This window comes from Stegodyphus dumicola, chromosome 8, assembly GCF_044657685.1.
Source record: "Stegodyphus dumicola isolate Sdum_Otavi_A_Nest chromosome 8, ASM4465768v1".
Classification (NCBI taxonomy): Eukaryota; Metazoa; Arthropoda; class Arachnida; order Araneae; family Eresidae; genus Stegodyphus; species Stegodyphus dumicola.
This window is the reverse complement of record NC_140775.1, coordinates 110,034,477-110,059,819: the sequence shown is the minus strand read 5'-3', so window position 1 is coordinate 110,059,819 and position 25,343 is coordinate 110,034,477. Positions and strand designations below refer to the sequence as shown.

General features: G+C 33.1%; 1 protein-coding gene across 6 annotated transcripts in view; it reads right to left on the bottom strand.

Annotated features, from left to right (window-relative positions):
* The window catches only part of LOC118183304 (dynein axonemal heavy chain 2-like), a 405,957-nt gene that overhangs the window by 110,033 nt on the left and 270,581 nt on the right, over positions 1 to 25,343 (bottom strand). For all 6 annotated transcript variants that reach the window (XM_085822262.1, XM_085822261.1, XM_085822260.1 and 3 more), the window contains 4 exons: positions 13,540 to 13,672; positions 10,426 to 10,570; positions 9,889 to 10,088; positions 47 to 173 (listed from right to left, as the gene is read on the bottom strand). In XM_085822262.1, the coding sequence (XP_085678388.1) occupies positions 47 to 173; positions 9,889 to 10,088; positions 10,426 to 10,570; positions 13,540 to 13,672 (605 nt within the window). The remainder of the gene's footprint in view (positions 1 to 46; positions 174 to 9,888; positions 10,089 to 10,425; positions 10,571 to 13,539; positions 13,673 to 25,343) is intronic.

Genomic DNA, 25,343 nt, shown 5'->3' with positions numbered 1-25,343 from the left:
AGATTACTTATTAAATATATAGTATTATAATAATTTGTAATCTTACTTGACCTCCTTTGATAAAGAAATTGTATTCTTCATTATGAATTTTACCAAGACTTCTCATAATTTTAGTACACATATGAAATGCAAGAAGCAAAGAATGTTTTTCACAAATTGTTCTGCATGCATATCTGTTGGAGAGTATAAAATAATAATAAAGATATTCTAGGATCATTTTCAGTAGAAATGCACACAAAACAAGTTACATATTAAAGTATTATTAATGCTAACTTCAGTGAGTTATAAAATTTTATCGTGATTATTATCAGTTACACATTTAACAATTAAAAGCATTATAATATGTTAATTTGTTACTGAGTTATAAAATTATACAATTTATCTTGTTATTATCTGTTGCAGATAAGACAACTTTTATATTAAAGTGTTCACTGATATATTAATAGTAAAGTATTTAAAACCACAACGCAGTTAATAATGAAGTATTTCAAAGCACAAAGAGCAAATTTTGTAATTAAGAAGATACAGCTATACATTTTAAATATAAAGAATGCTTACATAAATTTAAATCCACCAATATCTATTAAATTCTAATTACTATATTATTATTAATTACTGAGAATACTTTATTATTGATTTATGAAACATAAATATCAGTTTTTGATTAACTGTGCCAACAGTTCTCATCTACATTTAAATATAAATAACTTGCATATTAAGACAGCTTGCTTCCAAATTATTGTTCTACTAAATATCTTTAAATGGTTGGTTGTAGACCCGCATTTTAATTTCAGAAATGAATGAAATGTGATAAGCTTTCAGACTACAACAATTTTGATTACATGGCACATTTTAATAAAAAATATATGAAAATTATATTTTTGTATGTACTCTCCATAAAAGTGTTCTGCTTACTAAGTTTTTATTGTCTTATCACTATTTTTTTAAAGTTTTAAAATGTGTGGTTTTCAATCAAAATTAAACTACTATTAAAATTAAATAATTTAAAACACCGTTGCTTTAAAAAAAAAGATCGAATGTATTAATTTCAGACATTTTTTGATACTGGATACAATATTTCCTAACCTGATTGTGTAGTATTTCCAAAAATTTTTTTTTCTGCTACATTATTTTACTATACAGGCCGTTTATCATCCTCACAATCTAGTAATTTTTGACTTATTTCCAGAATATTGATATTTAATATGACATAAAATTTTTTAGTTAACTTTCAAACAGTAACTGCTTAATAAACTGAACGGTTTAAAAGCAATAAATGCATTTCTTAATAATAACTTGAATCCTTATTTTTTATTTACAATTCTATAAACCATTTGATAGCACTGTATACACATGTTACAATCAATCTAAATACATCATTAGTCTATGAAAAATAAATTTTATGTATTTTATTTATAATATATAAGTATGAATAATTGCAGCATTACTGTAATTAATTAAAGGTGTTTTAATGCCATACATTATTAAGCATTTTATACATAATAATGCATGGTTTATTTTTAAGAATCATAAGCTTATTTTTTTAATGAAATAAATCTGTAATGGTATTGTAATATAAGTATCTAAATATAAGATAAAATAAACGCACAAATGTAGGATAAGCCATAAATTCTGTTAAAATTGTCATATGAACACTATTTTTTTTAATTTGAAAGTTATCTTCAAGAAACTTCTATTCAAAAACATAGAATCTTAGCCGTTTTCAATATTATTTGCATAGAGCCCCAAAATTTTAATTAGTGGTATCATAGGCAATTTCGAATACGTGAAGATAAAATTTCATTTTGATTGACTTGAACAAAAATTTTTAAAAAAATGTCTTATCAGTATTCCTTTTGCTAATTCTTAAAAAATAAATTTTATATATTTTTACCAAAAACATCAAATATCATATGATTAAAATTATCATTGCCTGAAAAACCTATGATTAATTATTTTATGTTAAAATCATGGATCTATAATGATCCATTCATTAGATAATTAGCCTTGCAAAATTTTTTGAACATTCTGCATGTATGGGGAATATTACAGTAGGGTGGTCATAAAAAAACTTCCCTGACATATGAACTCTTAGCATAAAATCTCCAATCTCGAAACTACCGACGGATCCTTTTGAAAATTTATATGCAGATTAAAGCAAAACTCACCCAGCAATAGACCACTCCAAGCTGAAGACAGCTTAGCCTACTCGGATAAAGACAAAACTCAAGTCTTTGCAGACCACTTGGAAAATCAATTTTCACCTTACACTTTCCCCGGTGACCCCCTTTTCATCGATAAGGTCAACTACAGCGTTGATTCCAGGCTTAACAGCACTTCCACCAATAAATGCATTGCACTGACATCTCTCGGGAAGGTAACAAATATCGTGAAACAACTCACGATCAAAAAAGCCCCCGGTATCGACAGAATAACAAATGCGATGATCAAAAACCTCCCAAGAAACTGCATTTCCAAACTCACCAGTGTTCTCAAAGCCTGTCTGGCACAAGCGTACTTTCCCAACCCATGGAAAACGGCTATGATCAACATGCTGCCAAAAACGAAAAACAATGCTTCCAAACCAGAAGGATATCGCCCCATCAATCTCTTATCTAATCCCAGCAAAATTTACGAAATCATTTTTCACAGACTTCAACCTTTTTTGGAGCTACTCCCAGACGAACAGTTTGGCTTTCGCCTTAACTTGTGCACTACGAAACAAGTGGTCAGGATTTTAGAATTTGCAGGCTCTGCAATTCTTAATACAATATGTCTGGCATTTCTATTACTCGATGTCTCAAAAGCTTTTGAGAGAGTATGGCATTACGTATTAATTTACAAATTAATGCAGCTGAATATTGATAGTGACGTTATTAAGCTCATTTTTCGCTCACTTTCAATATCTTCCGGGAATGGTAAACAGAGCATTTTCATGAAAATTTCATTCTCACTAAAGTCGAAAAATCTGCTTTTTCCACTATCAGATCTGAAATGCACTGTATATAATTGTCCGAGTTCCATGGAGTTGTTTTATTCACTAACTCTATGTTTTGGAAAATGAATGGAATTCTAATTTAGCAGTTGACTTTCTCGTAGGATTAATTTTGTCTCAAAAGCTTTGACAAAGTCAAAGATTATAAATAAGTAGCAGGCGGTATTCAAATCATTGAAATGATTAGTAGTATCGATAGAAATGCTAAATCGTTTAAGCACTTCTCTCCATGGAACGCGTATCTGGATTTCCTTTTAGATTCCATGAATTGTTAAGTTTAAAAATAGATCTAGGGTTTTTAACTTAAAATTATGTTTCTCCATAATGTTGTGATGGGAAAGCAAAAATTGAGACTCTATTTGAGTTGTGCGCGAATGCTTATATCTCTGAAACTACACATGTTACAATCAATCTAAATACATCATTAGTTAGATAAAACAGCACGCTAGCAAAAAAAAAAAAAAAAAAAAAATAATTGGACAAAGGGTATCCGCATAATAAAGCGTCAAAAATAGCGAATTTTGGTAAAGTTCCGTGTGTATGCGCGACCGCGTGTGAGTGGCAAGGTCGTCTGGTAGATACTCGCACGTAGACAATGTGTTTGGGTGGTGTCTTCGCCGTATTTTTTTATCTTTTCAAGCTAGTGTGGTTGCAATTTATAGAAAATTCACAAGTGTAGCAGATTATGTACCAAGAGTGTTTACTTTTAAGCAGTGTAAGAGACCCAGAAGTAGGCGATATTTGTATGGCTGATGTAATCATTAATGGGAAGTCAAGATTTATTCTAGTATCCATATGTATACATCCAACTAGGAGATTTGGAGATGTTCTTGTTTAGTGCATTGATGAAATGTTCTAAGATTACTTTATTGACCTTTAAAGAGTTTACTGTAGTACAAATGTTCCTATTAATATGATGGGAGATTTCAACGCAAAACGTCAAAGGAAATGAAATGACATTTGATTTTATGAAATATCATTTTAATCTCAGTGTGGCGCTAAGTAACTATACAAGTACACTTAACAATTCATTAATAGATTTAACATTTACTAGAAATATAACTGCAGACATCTTATGTATTCTCATCTTATGATAATTAATTTTTTCATATCAACGACCAGTTTTACATAGGGTCATTTGAATGAATAAATGTAATAAATAAAAAATAAAATATATGTCTGTGTAAAATCTTTTGCTTGTCTTATTTGTTGTACAACTTTCTCACATTTCCTTTAGTAATCTTATGCATTAAACACCAGCAGCTCTCTAAACTAACAGAGAGAGCCTACCGCCAATTTTTTAATCTGTAAGAAAAAGGGTCACTGCAAGTTTAATAGAAGTTTAATAATTACTTTTATTTTGTAATATATAGATATCTGAAAATTTATAAAATTTAAAAATTACTTCTATTATTTTTATTCTATAAGAATATGGATCACTGAAAGTTTAATAATTATTTTAGTGATACCATTGTTATTACTAAAAGACCATTTGACTTATCAGCTTATAATAGTGTTGACATTAAAAATTAAACTTTTTAGATATTTAGACCAACAAATAAATAATAAAATATGGCCTTTTTAATATTTAGTTTATTATAAAAGATTTTTTATAACAGATTTTATTCACAAAAATAAATAAAGTAACAAAAAGTGCTCGTTCTTTTATTTTATCGGCATATTTTAAAAAATTATACACTCTTGAAAAAATTCTCTAAGAAAACATTGGTTCTTACAAAACGCTTTTTATTCTTACTAAACGCTTACAAAACGCTTTTATTCTTACTAAGTGCTTATTCTTACTAAGTGCTTACGCTTTTATTCTTACAAAACGCTTTTATTCTTACTAAGTGGAAATTATGTTTACACGTAAGAGAATAATAATGTTTAGTGCTTTGTTTGTAATTCGAAAGCTTAACATTTCCGCGTTATGATATGTTGGAAAGTTTATCCAAACTAAGGGAAATAAAATAAAATTAAAATGGTCTTAAAGCTTTCAGATTTTATACTACGTCCAAAGAGGAGTTTTTTTATGTTTTTTGCATTAACTTTATTTATTAAATATTATGTTTTTCGTGCTTGAGCCACATAAAATTTAATTCAACAGCAGTATCACGAAATATTTAAAAACAGCATATCTCATAAATAAGCGCATTATGGGTTCACACGAAGAATTAGAAAGAGAAGGGCTAGTTCATAAAGCTTTTCCCCCTGAAACAGGAAGTGGTTTAGGGGAAAGTAATGACGTAGGCATGTTGACAATGGCTGCAAAGACGCAATTCGCAGCAAAGAAATTAATGTTTCAAATTTGAAAAAACAGTCTTAAAAAAACTGTGCGTGAAAATAGAGCTATAATTTAGAAAAGAAGATAATATCACTGCATGCATTTATAACGTTTAAAAAGTTATAATACTTGTTTATTAACTTTAAAATAATAGATAAAATGCGCTACAGTTTCGTTTTCTTAATAATTGCAATATTCTCCCCCTGCGAATTTATTATTAAATCATGAAAAAAAAAACTATGGCATTCATTATCCTTTCTTCACCTGCTTACTAAGTGGGAAAATTCTATTACTATTCCGAAGATAATTATATAAGGAGCTTTTTAAAGCTAAGCAAAAAAAAAAAAAAAAAAAAAAAAAAAACATAGTTTGGTAGTTTTGAATATATATATATATACACTCATGTCCATAAATTAAGGATAATGCAAAATCAGGCAAAGGAAGAGTTAGAAGCAAAACAAATTTGACGTATTTGTAAAGTTTATATATTAAACAAAAGGTAAAGAGCAAAAAAAGATGCTATATGTTTCATAATTATTGAAAAAATTAGTGATTTTATCTCTGGAGCAAATTACAGAAAAAACCTATTTACAAAAAAACCAATATTACATGGTTGGTATGATGGTTAATACATTGTATGTCTCCCAGACGATGCAATACAGTCCGAACAACGCCTAGGCATGCTGAGTATCAAATTATCGATCTGATCTTGGAGGATATTACACCACTCAAAAAGCAATGCACTCCGAAGTTCTGGTGGACATGTAGGAGGAGGTTGACGGGCTGCAACTCGTCCGCCAAGCATGTTCCACACGTGCTCTACTGGATTCGAGAATGCTGGCCAGTCCATACGGATGATATCCGCCGATTGAAGGCATTCTCTTACGATGATTGCACGGTGAGGACGGGCGTTGTTATCCATAAACACAAATTGTGCGCCCATGGCACCCTGAAACAAACGTACATGTTGTTATAGAATGACGTCCCGATAGATTTGGCTTGTCATGGTTCCAATTTGAACATGCAGGTCAGTTCTGGAACCCAGAATAATTCCACCCCAAGCGAGCACTCCTGAACCACCGTAACGGTGTCGTTCAATGTTGTTTTCTTGGTGGTAACGGGTATCTGGAGCTCTCCATATGAAAGTCCGGCGAGAATCAGACTGCAAGCTAAACCTGGACTCGTCGAAAAACATCACACAAGCCCACTGTTGCGGTGTCCACAATGCATGCTCTCTACTCCAGGCTAACCGCAGGCGACAGTGAGTTGCAGTAAGTGGAACGCATCTGACAGGTCTACGAGCATATAGACCAATCTGCCCTAAGCGTCTGTACACGGTCTGCCTTGAAATTGTCGTACCAGTGGCTGAAGTGAGCTGACGAGACAGGTCTGAGGCTGCGCTCCGCCTGTTTCTTTTGGCAGTAACTGCGAAATACCGGCTTTCATTCGGCGTTGTAACTCTGGGCGACCTGTGCTGTAACGTCTACTCACATTACCATCATCTTGGAATCGTTGCCAAAGCCTGGAGATGACACTATGAGCAATTCCAAGTTCGTCTGATACTTCCAGTTGGGTATACCCACATTCCAGATGGCCGATAATTCTACCACGTAAAAAATCATCCAAATGCGTCCTTTGTGTCATCACTATTCGGTTATTTCACTGAAATGCTTATAAAGCGCCTGCGAACAATTTTACCTCTTTGCCTGTATTCCTTATATATCACTCTCTTACACTCTCGTCATTGTGACGTACCATCGGTGTCATCTGATTACTTCCTGAAATTTGCATATGATTCTTGAAGATGTGTGTAGTGATTTTACAGGTGATATATTTATTTTAGAGTTCGATTTCCGCGTGACTCCGAATTATCCTTCATTTATGGACATGAGTGTATATACATATATCAGTTTTATTTTCTGCGGTTTAAGAACAGGAACTTATGTTTGTCTACCTTTGAAATCGATAGATTTATTCAAAATTTAATCTAACCTAAGATTACTTTTTTGACCTAATTATTTACATTGACGTGTTTCTAATCCGATATGATATAATAACAGATATTTTTAAAATAATTGTCTAACTTATACTCTTATCTATACACATACACTGTATTTAAATAAATACAAGATCGTTGCCTTAAGTTTGACAAAATAACTCTGCTCATAGTTTCTAAAGAGAATTACTTAATCTTTCAAAAATGGGGCAAAGGAGGAAGGCCTCTTTTATTCAAAATTCCTTTGACGTTTTATACTGTTATAAATTATCTAAAATGCTGAACTAGCTTTGTTTTTTATAAATTATCAGTTCATTTTTGTTTATTATTGCAATTAAGGCATTCAGAAATATCTGCATCGCCATTTGTGAGTTCTGTTTTAAAATCATTCTTATTCTATTTCCTATGACCGTTTTCGTAATCGGCCACAAAATGAATTTTCTTCAGCCTTAATTCGTGTAGTCTTTCAAAAGACCTATGCATTATTTTTCTTTTCTTGGCACAGTATTGGATTTTAACAGTTTCTTTTGCGGCAATTCAAGCAAACAAGCGATTTTTCATGTCATCTTCACAGTTACTGCACAGAAAATGTTCGCTGCAAATTCTCGTATTCTTCACATTAAAAGAATACTGTCTTCGATACATGTATCTATTTTTTTTCGCCAAAAAATCTGACAAATTAAAAAAAATATGAAATACAATATCCTTTATCTTCCTTATTTGCATGAATTTTATGGCACTTTGCTACAGTGCAAGAAAACGTATTACATTAACAATATTTTACAACAGTGGTCTCAAATTTAAATTGAAAACGTACCAATGCACAATTTGAAAGTAAATTGAGCAACTGATGAGAGCAACTACAAAAAATTTTGGGATTCGTTTTTTTTTCGGAGGGGGAGCGTTTAACACAACAAAAATTTGTCAATTAAATTTAAAAGTTTTACTAGATATTTGTCAAAACATAGGAACAAAACTAACGCAACGAAAAATATCAAATTTATGCGTATGTTTTTCCTGAAATCTAAAATTTGGTATCTGTAAGAAATTTCTGCTGGTCACAATTTAGAATTCAGACAGATAAATATTAAAATTTGATAGCTAAATATTAACATTTTCAGATTGGCATTAATTCAACTATTTGTAATATATTGAACTACTAAATAACTTACTTCTAATTTAAATTAAAAAGAAATATACGAAAGATTTCCAAGAGGGACAAAACTTGAGAATAAATAATAACATATCCTATTCGCTTTCTTCTATTTATCAGATTTTTCTATGACGAAAAAACAGGAAAAATAGTATTTGTATGCAAATTATTGTAAACATCTTCGCTTTTTGCTACACCTTTCAGTTACAACACTTCATGACGTTTCGATTTTCATGAAGTTTGTAATCTTGTAGTCTGTAAATTACTAAAAAGTATCATCACAATTTGTAGATACTCATCGGCAGTCTGGTTCTTTTCGAAGACTTAATAATTTTTAACTACGGGAAAAAAAAAAAAAAAAATTCTCATGTATATATACTCAAAAATAAAGTTTTCTTATTGCAAAAATTCATAGCTTAAGATATTTATCTTTTGACAAGTACTAATAAAAGTTAATTCAATTTGTATCATAAAATTTCTGAATAAGATTTATATCGCAGTGTAAATTACTTAGCCGTCTGTTTCTAGATTTTCCGAAAAGTTACGTTCGTTTTTGGTAATGAAAATAACGTAAAACTGGACTCCAAACCATTAAAATCTTAAACTTTTTCTTGAAATTCTTGTCATAATAATGCTAATTAATTACGGGAAATGTATTCGCGGGCAGTATCATATTACTGCAAGGGCAGCATGCGTTCTGTTGGCCTCCAGTTTGACTTTGACATGGCTTTACTAGAAAACAATATATGTGATTAAAATTAATTTGGGAAGTCCATATTGCTAAAATATCGATTCATAGTAGAATGGAGCTACAGTTTTAAACAGGTAAAATCAGAGCAGATGCAACATAATGACGTCAGACTACTTCCCGTTAACTTCTCGTACGAGGGTTGCGTAAGGCCGTGACCTTCGTGAATTTGTTCTTCCAGTTGGCCGCGTAAGGTCTAGAGGAGCCTTAAGCTTCGCTCTGACTAGTCGACGCTTATCCCAAACTCGGCGTAAAGTTGAAAACTTGGAACCTTGTGCCACGAGCCTTAAACCGAATTATATGACGTAGCACAGACTGGTTGCCTTGGCAACGCAGCTCGGCTTTAACCACTTATGCCCTTTATGCTCCCGTCTGAACACAGCCTTATAGGGTTGCGTCGACGATGGGTCACTCAAAGTAATGACCCAGCCCTTCTCTTTAACCGTGGCTTCACACGCTCCCAATGGAGGAGACAGATTTCTTCGCATTTCTCATGGTGACGTCACGAGAGAGCTGGCAGGGCTTATTTTTCGAAAGCCATTGCAAGATGCATATCAAGGTATGAAAAAGACGTCTCTCTATGGGGAACTTTAAAAAAGTAAAGTATTTGAGACAGTTGCATTAACAGTTTAGTTTTTAACTTGATAAGCATTATTTCTGTAATTTAAAAATTTAGATACAATTTCCATTTTATGTCATAAATACATCTTACCTATATACTGCACGTTGATGAAAGGCATTCAGATTTGAGATTCTGCGAGGTATATTTGGATCCCTTGGTGACTTACTTATGGAAGATAAAAATAAAGTAATATACGAATCCAGAGTAAATACATACATAGAATCCACAAATGTCATATCTGTTAGCACAAAATATAATATAGATGCCATTTTAGCACAAGGTCTATAGTTCTGAAATAAAAAACACATTTCCTTCATTAATCTCATATTCATAAATGACAAGAGTAGTAGTATAAGAATTAGATTTTTCATTACAAACACTTGCAGTCACACATAAAGGGAAATCTTTCAAATCATAAATTATATAATAGAGTAGAATTACAATTGTTTAAACATACTTATGACTGACATAAGTAAAAAGATGTTGGTCATCAAAGAAAGGGAATTATGCCAGTTATCAAAATTAAGTTAATTATTCAAATATATATACAGAACAGTTGTAAAATGCGTAAATTGTACAAATAGGATATTAATGAATAATAGAACACAAAGTTATTTATTTACTTACATCTCTTAAAGCATCAATAACAAGTTCAGTTTCCTGGTCTTTTTTCAGCTTTTCTTCAATATCAAGGGAAGCTAATTTAGACTTTTTAAGAGCTTGCACTAACACTTCATCATCCAGTAAAGAACCTTTAGCTTCATTCAATAATCTGTAGAAAAGATACTTTTTTTTTTTTTTTTTATTTGAGTTTGCATATTTTCAAGGTATATAAAATGTAATACGAGACACTTAATATTACGTGTAAAAATCTGAAAGCTGAAATCATTGAGCCATTCAGAACTTAATGGTAGGATAAGTAAGCTCATAAACCGCAATTAAATTACTTCAAAATAAATTTTAAATCCTGGCATGTTTATATATAATGAATAAATATCTTTGTAAAATATAGAAAAAACCAATAATTTCATAATGATTATAGAATATTTTATAAAATGACTGAAAAATGAAGTCTCAGGAAGATATGAAATTAAAGCATTATAAAAAACATAACAAATTTAAATTTACTAAGCATAATAAAAGTAACAACTTCATAAAAATATATAAATTTATTAGTCTTCTGATTCTGAGCAATAATTTATTTATTTCTATGACTGAGTGAAATGATGTTTGAATAATTTGTTTCTACAAATTCTTATCGTAAATAAAGATTTCAGATTAAATATAAGAAGCTGTGATTTCACTACCACATGGAAAGCAAGTAAAAACTTTTATTTGGCAATAAAAAATTCTTTCGTTTCCTTTAAATAAAGCAGTGATGCAACTAGAAGCAAAAAAAAAAAAAAAAAAAAAAAAAAATTGAAACTTCGGGTCCTAGAACTTGTGACTTAGGACAGAACTTACTTCATATGAAGTACCATGTAATTTTTCAACTGGCATTAACACACTTTCTGAAGATGAGTGATTTTTCACACCTTCCAACGTTATATTGTGCTGAGCAGTCCATTTCGAGGGGCATTTTCCTTCGGCAAGTTATGTAAAAGTTCTGCAACAGTTGCTTTGTTAGGTAAGAAGGGAGGGAGCAATTTGAAGATCTCACAATAAATCGTTTGATAAAAAGATGATGAATCAACTTCGATAACACGCTTTTTTGATTCAATAAAAATCGTTGCATTCTCATTAAAAGGTACAATATTTTGCTTACCAATACAATATACAGAATATACCCTTAGCAATTTATAAAATATCCAGTTATTTTATAGACCTTTTCCCGCTTTGAATTATAACGAATCGATTTTTTATCAGCATTTTTCTTAAAATGACAGACCTTTATAATGTGTACTCAGGGCCGGCACCAGAGACGGTGCAGTCGCACCGGAAGGTATAATTTGCGAGCAGCAAAACTTCCGAACGGCAGAATTTAGAACTCCGGGCGATATAAAACCCAGCACCGGCCCTGTTTAACCTTTCCGCTTATACTAATGCGGGTCTGGCGCTACGCTTTTTCAGTACGGTGCAATCTCCATGGCTTCTAAATTCTGATCGTCTGGTACTTCTTTGAAATCCTGAATCTTAAAAGCTTTGCTACCTCTCTAAATTCTGCCGCTAGGTGCAAGTGCACCAGTTGTGGCACTGGAATTGCATTTATGACATACAGCATTATGAAATTCACACTCCTTACGATCCGGCTGCACATTCTTGTTATTTTTTATTTTTATAAATCCTTATTGTTTCAGTCTTAAACCTTTATGATTTGATATAATTTTATAGGCAGCGTTGAATGCAATTCTAATTTCATTGAGTGCTTAATTACAGGCACCGTACCTGTCATACATGCGCGATTTTGTTCGCAATATTATTTTTTTTTCCTATTCATTATTTTTTAATATTTTTTTTAGTTCTTGCAGACAGAAAAACGGTAAAATTATCCTAATGACCTTGAAGCCATAAGAAATTGACTTTTATACTATGACAGCGATAAAGATGAGGACCTTGGTTTAAATAAAAGCAGTATAGATGAAGAGGAGCACTTTTCCCTCAGAAAGGCGATAACATAAAGCGATGTAGACGATGAAGATAATGATAACAGATATAACGACACCTACATAGTCTACACACAGGAAAGGAAAAAAAAGAAAATATTTGTTCAAGAACACTAAACGAGCGCCTTGCAATATTTGCATTCAATTTCTTACAATCATTAGGCCTGCATAAAATTCTTATGGTTCTTTTGAATATATGTAAATATCTCACTAAGGATACCATAACTGAAAGTTGAAGAAACCAATAACCTGTTCTGTGATGCCTTGTTTCTCTTGTTCGAGAGACATTCAGACTGCATTGCTGCGATTCAGTGACTATGCTATGTACAATAATGAAGAAACCAAGTCAGTAACATTCCATGATAATGCGCTGAGTACTTTAAATCCTTAAAAAAATACTATGCTGATTCTGAGTTTATAAAAGCTAGTTTTTCTTTGCTATTTCTGCCTACAATACCAGTATTATAACTTTTAGTTATTCTAATATAATTGGTTTAGAGAGAAAAATTACTTTGGTATGAAATCAGTGAAATATGTATTTATAGGCAAAGTACAGCTTTTATCATTTCAGCTGAATACCATTCTATTCGCATTTACTAAAACGTACTGACATTTGAAAGAAAATCAAATATACACAGAAATATTCATTGGTTGCTTAAGAAGTTACCCTCTACTAGAGCATGAGTGACTGAAATTTGACCAATGAAGTTGATTGTTATAATATTTATAACTTCTTATGTCTATAATCAGACTATAATAATTTAGGAAAGAATATCAAAGTATTAAATACCCCTTTCAATTTTTTTTACACCGATGGCTTGAGTTTGCATCTGTAACATGTTATTTGGGGTTTGGAGAGGTCGTCTACTATAGATGTCTTCATTAATACATTTGATATTCTGGATGCTATACTATAATCGATGCCTTCGTTTCGCATTTCCAAACATGGTAACGCAAGTAGAATACACTTACTTTCAAAATTCAGAAGTACATTTGAACTGATTCTGCAGTAAATAAATGCTCTCAGCACAGCATTTTTAGCTTTAGGTATTTTACGCATATTAAAGATACGTAATTTCATTTATAGAACTTATTAAAAAATATATTTCCTATTAAAATAAAATATGAATTCAAAAACCTTAATATGGTATCTTCTATATCGGCAAGCTGCCTTTTGTTATCACTTATACTCTTCACCAGTTTTTCTTTAGTAGTTTCTAATTCTGCTCTCTCATTCTGAATTACCAAAGGTAATAACTGATCTTCAAGGCCTGAAAAAATTATTTTAAGAAGTATTTTTAAAAATCCACATGCATATAAAAACTGCAACATAAGTGTAAGCATTCATGCTGGACCCCTCTAGTTTCAAAGATCAGAAAAGAATTAAATTTAGGCATACCTAAAGCTTTTCAAACATTTAGGACACTGAAATTTTTACCTAAAATTTATTTCCAGAGTAGGTGGTATATATCAAACTCACTTATTGGATTGGACATGAAGAAATATTTCTTGTTAAGGCTGAAGTGATCTGGCAACCACGATGAGAGAAAACAACAACGTGGTTAGCTAGCGGCCATTATTGGATTGATTGCGTGTTGGGTGGTGCACGTATGCGATGGCAAGAGTGTCCATCCAAACAGAAGTAAAAGAAAATAAAGCCACAGTCCATTAATTCCTAGTGTTTGTATTTCAAAAATATTTTTATTCTCGAATATTGTGGTCTGTCGAGCCGGAGGAAGATTAGTGCCTGTGGACAAAGTGCTGGTTAAAAAGCTTAAAGGTGAAGTCTTAAATTGATAAAAAAGTGTGATATATTACTTCGCATTCGACAAGTTAATTATTTCGGTTTCATTTGGATTACCTCAAACGGAGGTAAGTGAATTTGCTCATATATGTTCGGTATTATTAATTAACGTTAATTATGGAAGCATTTTTAATTAAGAAAAGAATTTTAAAGTATAACGAAAGCAACTTAAGATTTCGAAAAATATGCTTGTGATGAATTTCAGTTACAACCTTTTGAAAATAAATGTGCAAAATTTAATACTGAGTGTTCAGAGATTTTTGATAAATTATTTGAAGTAGTTGATGAAAAAGAGTTTGACAAATATGTAACTGAACAGCAAACTGTTCAAGACAGCATTTTACTTTGTGGGTTAAGGTTAAACAGCAAATGTCAAAATTTAGTGCTAAAGATGCAAGTAATGTAAAGATTGAAAATACCAGTGCACAAGGTATGCAATTATCTAAATTAAACTTGACATCTTTTAGTGGAAATATTCAAGATTGGTTAAGCTTTCGGGATCTTTTCATTTAAAGTATTCATAATAATGATGGCCCACCAGCGGCCAAGCGGTAAAGTCGCTGAACACTGGTAGTTCGGTCCGAGGTTCGAATCCCGAGAACGGGCTGGCTGCATGGGTGTTTTCGTGGTTTTCCCCATGTGTAACGTGTATACGAGCCAGTTTCCCTTAGAAAGTCCTCCACGAAAGGCATCCCTCCCCTTTGGCAGATAGCCCTAGTGTGCTTTGCCGTAATTAAATACACCATAATAATGATGTATTATCGGATTTCCAAAAGCTCTCGTATTTGAAGTTATCGCTTAATGGCGAAGCAGTTAGGATTATTCAATCAGCCACAATTTGTGACAGTAACTATAAAATTGCTTAGGATTTTTTAGAAGAAAGATACTCCAATAAACGTGATCAGGTTTTCGCCCACATAAAGCGTTTCATGTCATTTTCTCCTATACAAAATGAAAGCCCGTCTTCTATTTTAAAATTAGTAGACACAGTGAATGAAAGTGTAAGGTCTCTGGAAATATTAGACCAAAAAATAGAGGAAGTCGCAGAAACATTTCTTGCATATATTTTGCTGCAAAAATTGGATGTTTCCACTCGTTTTTGGTGGGTCTAATAATTTTGTGCATCATCTAATCAGATGATGGTGGTTCAGTGGGTTTACTAATTTTAACACTTTTACATTTTAAACAATATTTTAATTACTATATACAGAGCGTATTCTTAGGCCGCCGCCTTCAACATGAACAAACTTTATTCTCATACAACTAAGCGAGCAACAGCGCCCTCTAGCCTTTTTCTTCAAATTACACAACACTCCCCACCTGAACTCGGTGGAGAGTTCATCTTTCAATAATATATTCTAGAATATTCAATTAATATTTCGACAATAAATCCTGGAGAAATGGTTAAATATAACACATGCATACATAATTATAAGCACATAAAATTTTACAAAACATTAAATGATACCTATCAGCAAGGTCAGGAGAATCAAACCTAAAAATACAAAATACAAACATTAGTTAAGTTCCATATTATATAACAATTGTATAGGCCTTTTTAAGGTACCAGTAGATGTTTTAATTATGCAAGATCTTATTTTACCATCTATGCCTGGCATTAATTCCAAAATTTGCCCTATTGTCCAGAGATTTCTGGGATGTTAATTGATTAGCAGGGCAGAGATAGTAATCGTCTACCAACCAGAAATTGAGAGGGCGTTAGTGGAGAAGGTTCATTGGGATCGGTAAACACGTAGGTAATTGGTCTACAATTAATCATTGCCTGGATTTCAAGCTCTTTCACAGTAAGGGATGCTCGACCAATAATTTTGCATAAGCTGGATTTTATGGTTCGTACCATACGCTCCCAAAACCCTCCCCACCATGGACCCCTCTCAGTAATAAATTTCCAATTTATGCCTGTAGCAGAAAATAATTCTTTCACAGATGAGTCAATCAAAGTTTTAAAAATATGTTTTAGTTCTTTATCAGCTCTTTTAAAAGTCTTGGCATTATCGGAGTACACGGTGGTACACAGTCCTCGGCGAGCTAAAAATCTTCGGAAAGCTAGCAAAAAACTTTCAGTGCTGAGATCAGTTACTATCTCTATATATAAGGCACGAGTGACCGCACACGTTAACAACAGCATGTAAACTTTACCTTGCCTGTCTTTCGTAAAAAATGGACCGGCGAAGTCCAACCCGGTCACAGCAAATGGAGGCGACTCTTGGATTCTGTCTGGAGGAAGTGGAGCGATATCCTGTACCCCAGGACGTGCACTATATCGTTTGCATATCACACATTTGCTGATGATAGTCTTAACACGCTGTCTTCCCTTAATGATCCAATATTTGTCTCTGATCTGAGTTAGTGTTGAATTAACTCCAGCATGGAATACCCTTTCATGCGAGTCCATGATGATCAACTCGGTAAACTTGCATTTTGAGGGTAATAGAATAGGATGTTTTAAATTCTCGTGACAGTCTGCAAATTGAATGCGACCTTTCAACCGAAGAATTCCCTCCTCATCAAGCCTTGGATTAAGGGAGTAGATGGAAGAATCGAGAATTGATTTTTTATTTGATAACTTAATTATTTCCGCTTGATAGGATTCTCGTTGCGTAATTTTTACCCAATAATGTTCAACTGCTTTAATCTCAAAAGCACTTAAAGGTCCATTCCCTGTAGACCTTTTCCGAAGCCTCCCAATAAATCTAAATACATAGGCAGTAATTCGAAGTAATTTTCCTAAAGAACTGAATTTTTCTATATGCAAAATTGGGGATTCATTGTTAATTACAGGTGCAGTCAAAATAATACTTTTTCTTAACTCCAACGATTCTGAATTTGTTTTGGAAAGTTTTCAATAGGAAAACGTAACCAGTGTGGCCCATGCCACCACAAATCATTCTTAATTAGTGACCGAGCACTAATTCCTCGAGTTAGTAAATCGGAAGGATTTTGTTTCCCTTCGCAATCGTTCCACAATTTTTTGTTGCATATACTCTGTATTTCTGTAACACGATTGGCGATAAATGGTTTCCAATTATTTGGCGAACCTTTAATCCAAGTAATGGCGATTTCGGAATCACTCCAAAAATAAACATCCTCAATTAAATCACCAAACAATTTTTTCAAATATTTATACATTCGAGCAGCCATGAGTGCTCCCATTAACTCTAAACGAGGAAGCGTGATTGCTCTTAAAGGTGCAACTCTGCATTTCGACATGATAAAGGAAGTTTTAATTTTAGAATCACTCGTACAATATCTGAAATATGAGATGGCCCCATATGCTTTAGGACTAGCGTCCGAAAATAGGTGAAGGCTTATATTCATTGGATCGTCATCAAAGAAATTTCTCTGTATCGATATTTCAGTTAAATCATTAAGTTCCTCCCGCCAAATGTTGAATTTGTCCTTAATCTCTGCAGGAAGGACCTCATCCCAGTCAGAACCGGAACACCAGATTTCTTGCATAATAATTTTTGCCCGAATAACAAAGGGTGCAATAAATCCAAATGGATCGTATATTTGGGCGATGCTTTGAAAAAGTTTCCTTTTTGTAGCAAAATCGTTTCCAGCAGAAAAGTCAATTAAATTTTTTAAATTTAACTTTATATCGTCTTCAATGGAATTCCAAATCATGCCTAAGAAATTCGATTCACTAGTTAATTTGTTGTCTGATTCCTTAATCCCATCTGAGACCCATAAATCGTTTAATGCTTTAGAATTAGTTCTTAATTTTCTGAAATTCATCCCAGCATCCTTAAATATATTAACCGCATCTACAGATAACCGATATGCATCTTCAACCGTTCCTGCTCCAAAATATAGGTCATCGACATAGACAGAAGAATTTAACATTTGGAAACTGTCCGGCATTTTATCTTTATATTTTCGAATGTGATATTTTATAGTGGCGGCCAAAATGAAAGGAGATATAGTCAAACCGAAAGCCACGCGACACATTTGCATAATCTTAAAGGAGTCATTATTTTCATTAAACCAAAGAAATTTTAGAAATTTTCTATCACCTTCAGCAATTCCTATCATCAAAAAGGCTTTTTCAACGTCTCCACAAAACGCTATCTTAAACTTACGAAAATTTAACATAATGTCTAGTATATTTGGATTTAGATTAGGTCCCGATTCAAGGCAGTCATTTAACGAATTTGTGTCCTCTGTCCTTGAGCTAGCATCGTACACAATTCTTACCTTAGTAGTTTCACTAGGTCGTATCACTGCTCGGTGAGGCATAAAATATCCCAAATTTGTATCATTATTCGGACATTCCTCCACAATTCCTTCTAATATCTGGTTCTCAATTATATTTTTATATTCCTGAAAAATCTCCTTGAGTTTTACTTAGTTTATTGTGAAGGTTTGCGAATCGTTTCTTAGCTACCTCAAAATTATTTCCTAAATTATTCGGACTGTATTTCCAGATTAAATTTGCCTCATATCGTCCGTTTTTAAACTGCAAATTTCTTTCAAACTGATCTACTATTTCGCAGTCAATATCGGAATAATCACCAGAATCATTAATTCCCATATGTTCTAATTCCCAAAAATCTCTTAAATTTTTCAACACAACAGTGTTTGTCATTACCGCTAAATTTTCAGAACAATTTTTGTTTGTTTTATTTTTCTCGATTCCTGCGGCAACCCAACCAAACACAGAACTGACTACGTACAACCCTTCAGATATTTTAATTCTTTCAGAATAAACTACATTCCAGAATTCATCCCCTCCAATTAATATCTCAACATCTATGTTATTTTTTCTTGCGCAATCGGCGATCTGCAACCCCATATGCTCATTGAAGTCTGCAATTTGTTTACTAGGCACACTGATGGACGCCGAGGAAATAACATCCGAGATCAAAAACATTCAATTTTTATTTTATTAGTTTGTTTCCAATTCTGAATTTCGATTTCAACGACCGGATAGGAATGATTCACTGCCTTCGTCGCACCAAATGAATAAACAGAAAGTCTTTCATAACGGATTGGAGTAAGTTTTAAATGGTCGGCCAATTTTTTCGTTATAAAGGATCTGTGACTGCCTTGATCAAGAATTAATCTAGTTAATTTTGATTTATACTTAGAACAAGCATAAACTGTACAAGTTTGTAATAATATTTCCCTGGCATTACAGTCATTATTATTATCACCTTGAGGAACAGAAGCAATCAATTTTAAGTTTTGAACTTTATTTCTTTCCTCAGAATTCAAAGTCAGAGATTCAGTTTCATTTTTTGAATAACCTTGTTCCAACTTTTTGTTTACAAGGGATTTATTAGTACAAATCGATTCATTGTGAAACATACCGCCACATTTATTACATTTAGTTTTATTTCTGCACCTTTCTGATGTATGGAATTTTTTAAAACAAGAAAAGCAGCGGTTTTCGGATCTTAGTTTCTTTAATTTATCAGAGACATTTACTTCGCATTTAAATGACTCGTGCAAATTATCACAAAAGATGCATTTTCGGTTAACTGCAGGATGAAATGCAGCCGTGGATGTATTTTTTACATATTTTCTAGTTTCATATTTTGATTGATCGACTCGCGGAGGCACAGGATTTTTCCTTCCGCTTAATACTAGATTTGAAATTTCCCTGCATTCTATTTCCGTTTTAATAAATTGTGTTAATTCCGAAACTTCAACTTTATCTTTCGATCCTCTTTGCCGATTAAATTCCAAAACTAAATCGTCCGGAATTAATTTTAATAATATTGGAATTAATAAATGTCCATATGAGCCAGAAGTTACTTCTAAAGTTTCCAAATTACGAATCGAAACTTCTAATTCGTCATATAATTTACGTAAAGCCTTTACGTTAGCAGAATTTTTAACGGCTTCTAAATTGAGAATTTTATTCATGAATGAATTAATGATCAGGTCTTTTCGACCATATCTGTCCTTTAGTAATGCTACACAACTATCATAATTACTTTCTGTTAACTCAAAGCCTGACACAACATTCGAAGCTTGTCCCGTTAAGAATGTTTTTAAGTATACAAACTTTTGTATTTTTGAAAGCGTTTCGTTTTTATGTATCGAATTTTCGAAACTATTCCAAAATTCATTCCATTGTTTGGGGTCTCCCCAAAATTTATCAATCATTAATTTTGGTAATTTCAGCGTACTATTCCCACTAGAACTGGAACTTACATGCAAAATTCCATTACCACTAGACTGGTTTAAATCAGAACTTAGGGGATTCCTCGCTGGCGGTACTTAGGTAACCGCACCTAGAAACTGCTTAATTTGACTACAAGCAATTATACATTTGTCATTGTATTCTTCGCTTATACTACAATCTTCTTCAATTAAGTTAACATCAATTAACTCTTGTATTTCATCATCAAGCGTTCTCAAATTATTTTTCTTTTCGGTTAATAATTCAAACAATTCTCGTAATTCTTTAATCGAATTTTCCTCCCCTTCAATTTTTAATTTATCTTCAATCACTTTAATTAACCTAGTAACAGACGATCTCAATGTGGAACGTTTACGTTTCAATCTATCTAACTTTTCTTCCATTTTATTTAATTTAAATACACCCACGACAGCAATAATAAATACTTACTAATGTACTACAAATAATCACTAAATAATTAATTTAAGATTTCCCTACCTTTATTTGGAATTCCATTGTCACTTGAATATGAAATATCCATTGAAATCGAAACACTTGGATCGAACACCTAAAATCTTCACAAAGCCTTAATTCCTTACGCCGATGCACCATCTAATAATTTTGTGCATCTCCAAATCAGATGATGGTGGTTCAGTGGGTTTACTAATTTTAACACTTTTACATTTTAAACAATATTTTAATTACTATATACAGAGCGTATTCTTAGGCCGCCGCCTTCAACATGAACAAACTTTATTCTCATACAACTAAGCGAGCAACAACGCCCTCTAGCCTTTTTCTTCAAATTACACAACAGTGGGAAAGAGATTCAAAAACAAGTGAGTTACCTAAATTATCTGAGCTTATTGCATGTCTAAAAAATCATGCTAGAACTTTGCAGTCGTCAAAGTCATCTAATGTGTTTAATGGGAAAAAGGGTCAACCTATTCAAAAGGTGACTGCTTCAGTATCAAATGTTAAAGGTCAAGATTTTAAATGTATTTGTTGTAAAAGTAACAATTTTCACAAGTTGTATAAATGTAATTCTTTCTTGAAAATGACTGTAAGTGAACGTCTTGAATTTTTTGGTACAACTCTAATATGCGCCCTAATTTCACCAAATGTGGCGATATGTGTTCTGCGCTGGTTTTTGGCACGATTGCGTGTTCTATGGCAACCCTGTTGACGTTGAAAAATCTTTCGTTGGAGCTCGTTGGTTCGCCTCTGTGTCTGAGAAGATGGGAGAGAAAGATAAAATGGTAGTTGTTGAATTGAAGTTCGGCAAAAGGAAATATCATTGTGGCTATCCTGTTGAGGGGTAGTGGGTATTTGGAAGTGTGGAAAGAGGGTCTGGGAGATTATTTTTAATGGCAGTGCATGATAGAAGTAGGGATTTGTGATTTTATTTATTTGTGAACCATAGTATAAATTTTCTGGAAAGTGTGTCTGGCTGTCATGTAAATACGATAGTGATTACGTGGCGGCATGTTAAAGGCGGTATGAAATTTATATTTCTGCTATTCGAAAACGCATTAATTCATGGTAAGTGCATTTTATTTTATCCTTGTTCTTATTTTGTAGAATGTTATGTTCATTGGTTCTTTAGTATGAATTTCTGTCGTTAATGTTGTTTTTTTAAATTGTTTGAAATTTATTTTGTTGCTTAGTGTCTAGACTGTGCAATTCGTAGATGTTTTTAAAGTTGAAACAGAATGCTGTGTACATGGTATTATTTGAAATTTATTGTTGTTATGTTATTTTATTAAAGCGAGGAGTGCGTAGATCGTAGATTCCTTCCTTGCCTAAATTGTGCAATTCGTAGAATTTTTTTAAAGTTTAAACAGGATGCTGTGTACATGGTATTCTTTGAAATTTATTGTTGTTATTTTAATTTATTAAAGCGAGGTGTGCGTAGTTTGTAGATTCGTTCGTTGCCTACATTGTGCAATTCGTAGATGTTTTTTTTAAGTTAAAACATGTCGCTGTGTACATGGATTCTTGTCAAATATTTTTGGTTAGAAACTTTACTTTTTTGCTATCTAAATTTTTTGTTTTTCTTTCGGATTTTTAGCTAAATTGTATGTTGAAAACGTAGTTTTTGCATGTGCGAAAACCGCGTTTTTGGAGACATTTTAGGCTAAAAGTTCGAAATGTAGACAAAAAATTTAGATAGTAATATGGCAGCGTGAAGTTTCTCGCCAAAAATATTTGGCGCGAAATTTGTCGACTTGAGGGCGCATATCAGAGTAGTTCCAATTTTTTAAGAAACATAAATTATGCTTTAATTGCTTGGGTTTTAATCCGACTCATTCTGCAAAGAACTGCCGTTCAGAATTCAGCTGTTCAAAATGCATGAAAAAACATCATAGTTTACTGCATTTTCCCAATCAAGACATTTCGCAATCACCTGCTACCATAGCGAGTTGTGTGGGGAGGGAGGGAGCACCGGCTAATAATTCTGACCCTCCTTTAGTAGACAACTCGAATCTAAACCCTGACGCCAGATGTTTTGAAATATTATCTAATTGCAACCAAATAAACAATTCGGGATTTATTGTTGCGTCTGTAACTGCTTCACAAGTGATTTCGAAGGAGGTATTACTATCTACTGCTATTATTTATATTAAAGATTCTTGCGGGAATTTTATTGCTTGTCGAGCTTTGCTTGACTGCGGAAGTCAGTGTTCGTGTTTTACCTATGATTTCGCTAATAGGCTTGGAATAAAAGGGAATAAAATTAACATATCAATTTCATGTTTAAATGGAATAGCTCTATCGGTAAAATCCAAGCTTACTGCTGTGGTATCAAACAAGCGTGATTACCACCGAGCTCTTGAATTCTTTGTTGTAGCTAAAATTAATGATTTAGTACCAGTGAATTATTTTAATTTTTCATTTTCACAGCTTCTGCAAAAGATCAAATTAGCGGATCCTCATTTTAACAAACCCCAGCAAATATATGCCTTGTTAAATGCATAATGCTTTTATGAACTATTGTAGGCTGATCAAATTCATCCACGAAATTCTAATTTAACTCTTCAAAAATTCCGTATTTGGATACATTGCTACCGGTGTAAATGTTGGTTCAGATTCAGGCAATACGATTCAGTGCGGATTTATGAAAGTGGAAAAAGACTTAAATTCACTAATCAAGTCCTTTTGGGAAATTGAGGCTGTTACAGAATCTCTCAAAGTAAAAAATAAAGAAGTAGAATGTGAGGAGCATTTTGTGAAAACCCATCAGAGGGATATTCAGGGTAGATATGTAGTGACTCTACCATTAAGGCAAGATGTTCATTTGGGTGATTCTTTGCAACTGGCCACCCAATGGTTAAATAATTTGTGGAAGAGACTAGACAAAACCCCTGACAAGTCTAAGATGTATTGTGAGTTCATGAGTGAATATGAAGCATTAGGGCATATGCAAAAAATGCAGAGTGTGTCGGAAACTCCTAAATACATAATGCCTCATCATGGTGTTTATAAGGCAGAGAGCAGTACGAGTGGTATTCGACACATTGGCTCCTTCATCGTCTGGTTTTTCATTAAACGACTGTTTGATGAATGGAGGTGTAGTCAAGATGACCTGTTTTCTATCTTGCTACGATTTAGAAAACACAAGGTGGCTTTCACTGCTGATATAGGTAAAATGTATCGGCAGATTCGTATAGATCCTGAGCAACGCAAACTTCAATGCATCCTTTGGAAAAATACGTTGAATGATGCATCTAAACTTTGTCAATTACTTACGGTAACATATGGAACAAAATCAGCGCCTTTTTTAGCAACAAGAGTGTTGAAGCAGTTAGCCATAGATGAAAAGGACAAGTATCCATTGGCTTCTAAAACGACACTCAACGATTTTTATGTTGATGACATTTTGTCTGGCGCAGAAGATATCACCTTTGCTGTAGAATTGTAGCCGAAGTTAATAGCCATGATTACAATCTGCGAAAATTGAATTGCGCAAATGGTGCTCAAACGAAAAAAATTCTTTTAGACCAAGTTCCATTCGAAAAACAAGAGAATCGTTTTGGAGAATCTTCACAAAGCACCGTACAGACTCTGGGTTTAAGATGGAATCCAGAAGAAGACTCTTTTAGTTTTACTGTGTCTAGTTCGTCAAAAATCTGTACAAAACGCACGGTTTTGGCAGATATTGCTAAACTGTTTGATCCTTTAGGGCCTGTAATCATGCGTGCTAAGATATTCCTGCAAAGGCTGTGGCTTTTACATCTAGAGTGGGATGATCCACTTCCTTTCAAAGAGCGACAAGAATGGGAGGCATTTCGAAAGGCCCTACCAGAGTTAAGACAAATCAAAGTCCCTCGTTACACTCTAATAGAATCAATTAAAGAAATTGAGGTCCACTGTTTTGCTGATGCTTCAAAGTTTGGGTATGGTGGAGTAATTTACTTGCGCTGTGTCTCTGAAACTGTCGAAGTTAAAGTGACTTTACTTTGCAGCAAATCTCGAGTATCGCCTATCAAAGTAATAACCAGTCCTCGTCTGGAGTTGTGTGCAGCAGAGCTTATTTCAAAATATTCTAAGATCTATAAATCGACATCGATCACTTTTAAAATGTAACTTTTAATATGTACAATATTTACAGATCATTGATCAAAACATGGTGGTTCAGTTGACAAACAAATCTATATGCTCTCATAATCGAAATCATAAAAATAGGAACCGAAGTGTTCCTAATCAAACAGTGTGCGAACCATCAGACATCCATCTATCGAACTGCCGGTGGAGAGTCTATGGAAATTCAGAAGGCACGTCGCGTCGCGTTAACACGCAACGTTAGCACCATCTATCAATTAATCAAAATAATTTCCACACACTCCCCACCTGAACTCTGTCAAGAGTTCACATTAATCTAACAACAATCAGAATTTATACCAATAAGTATTTTAACATATAATTATAAAACAATTGATAAGTATATTAAATGAATAGAAAATATATTCAAACTATAATCACTATA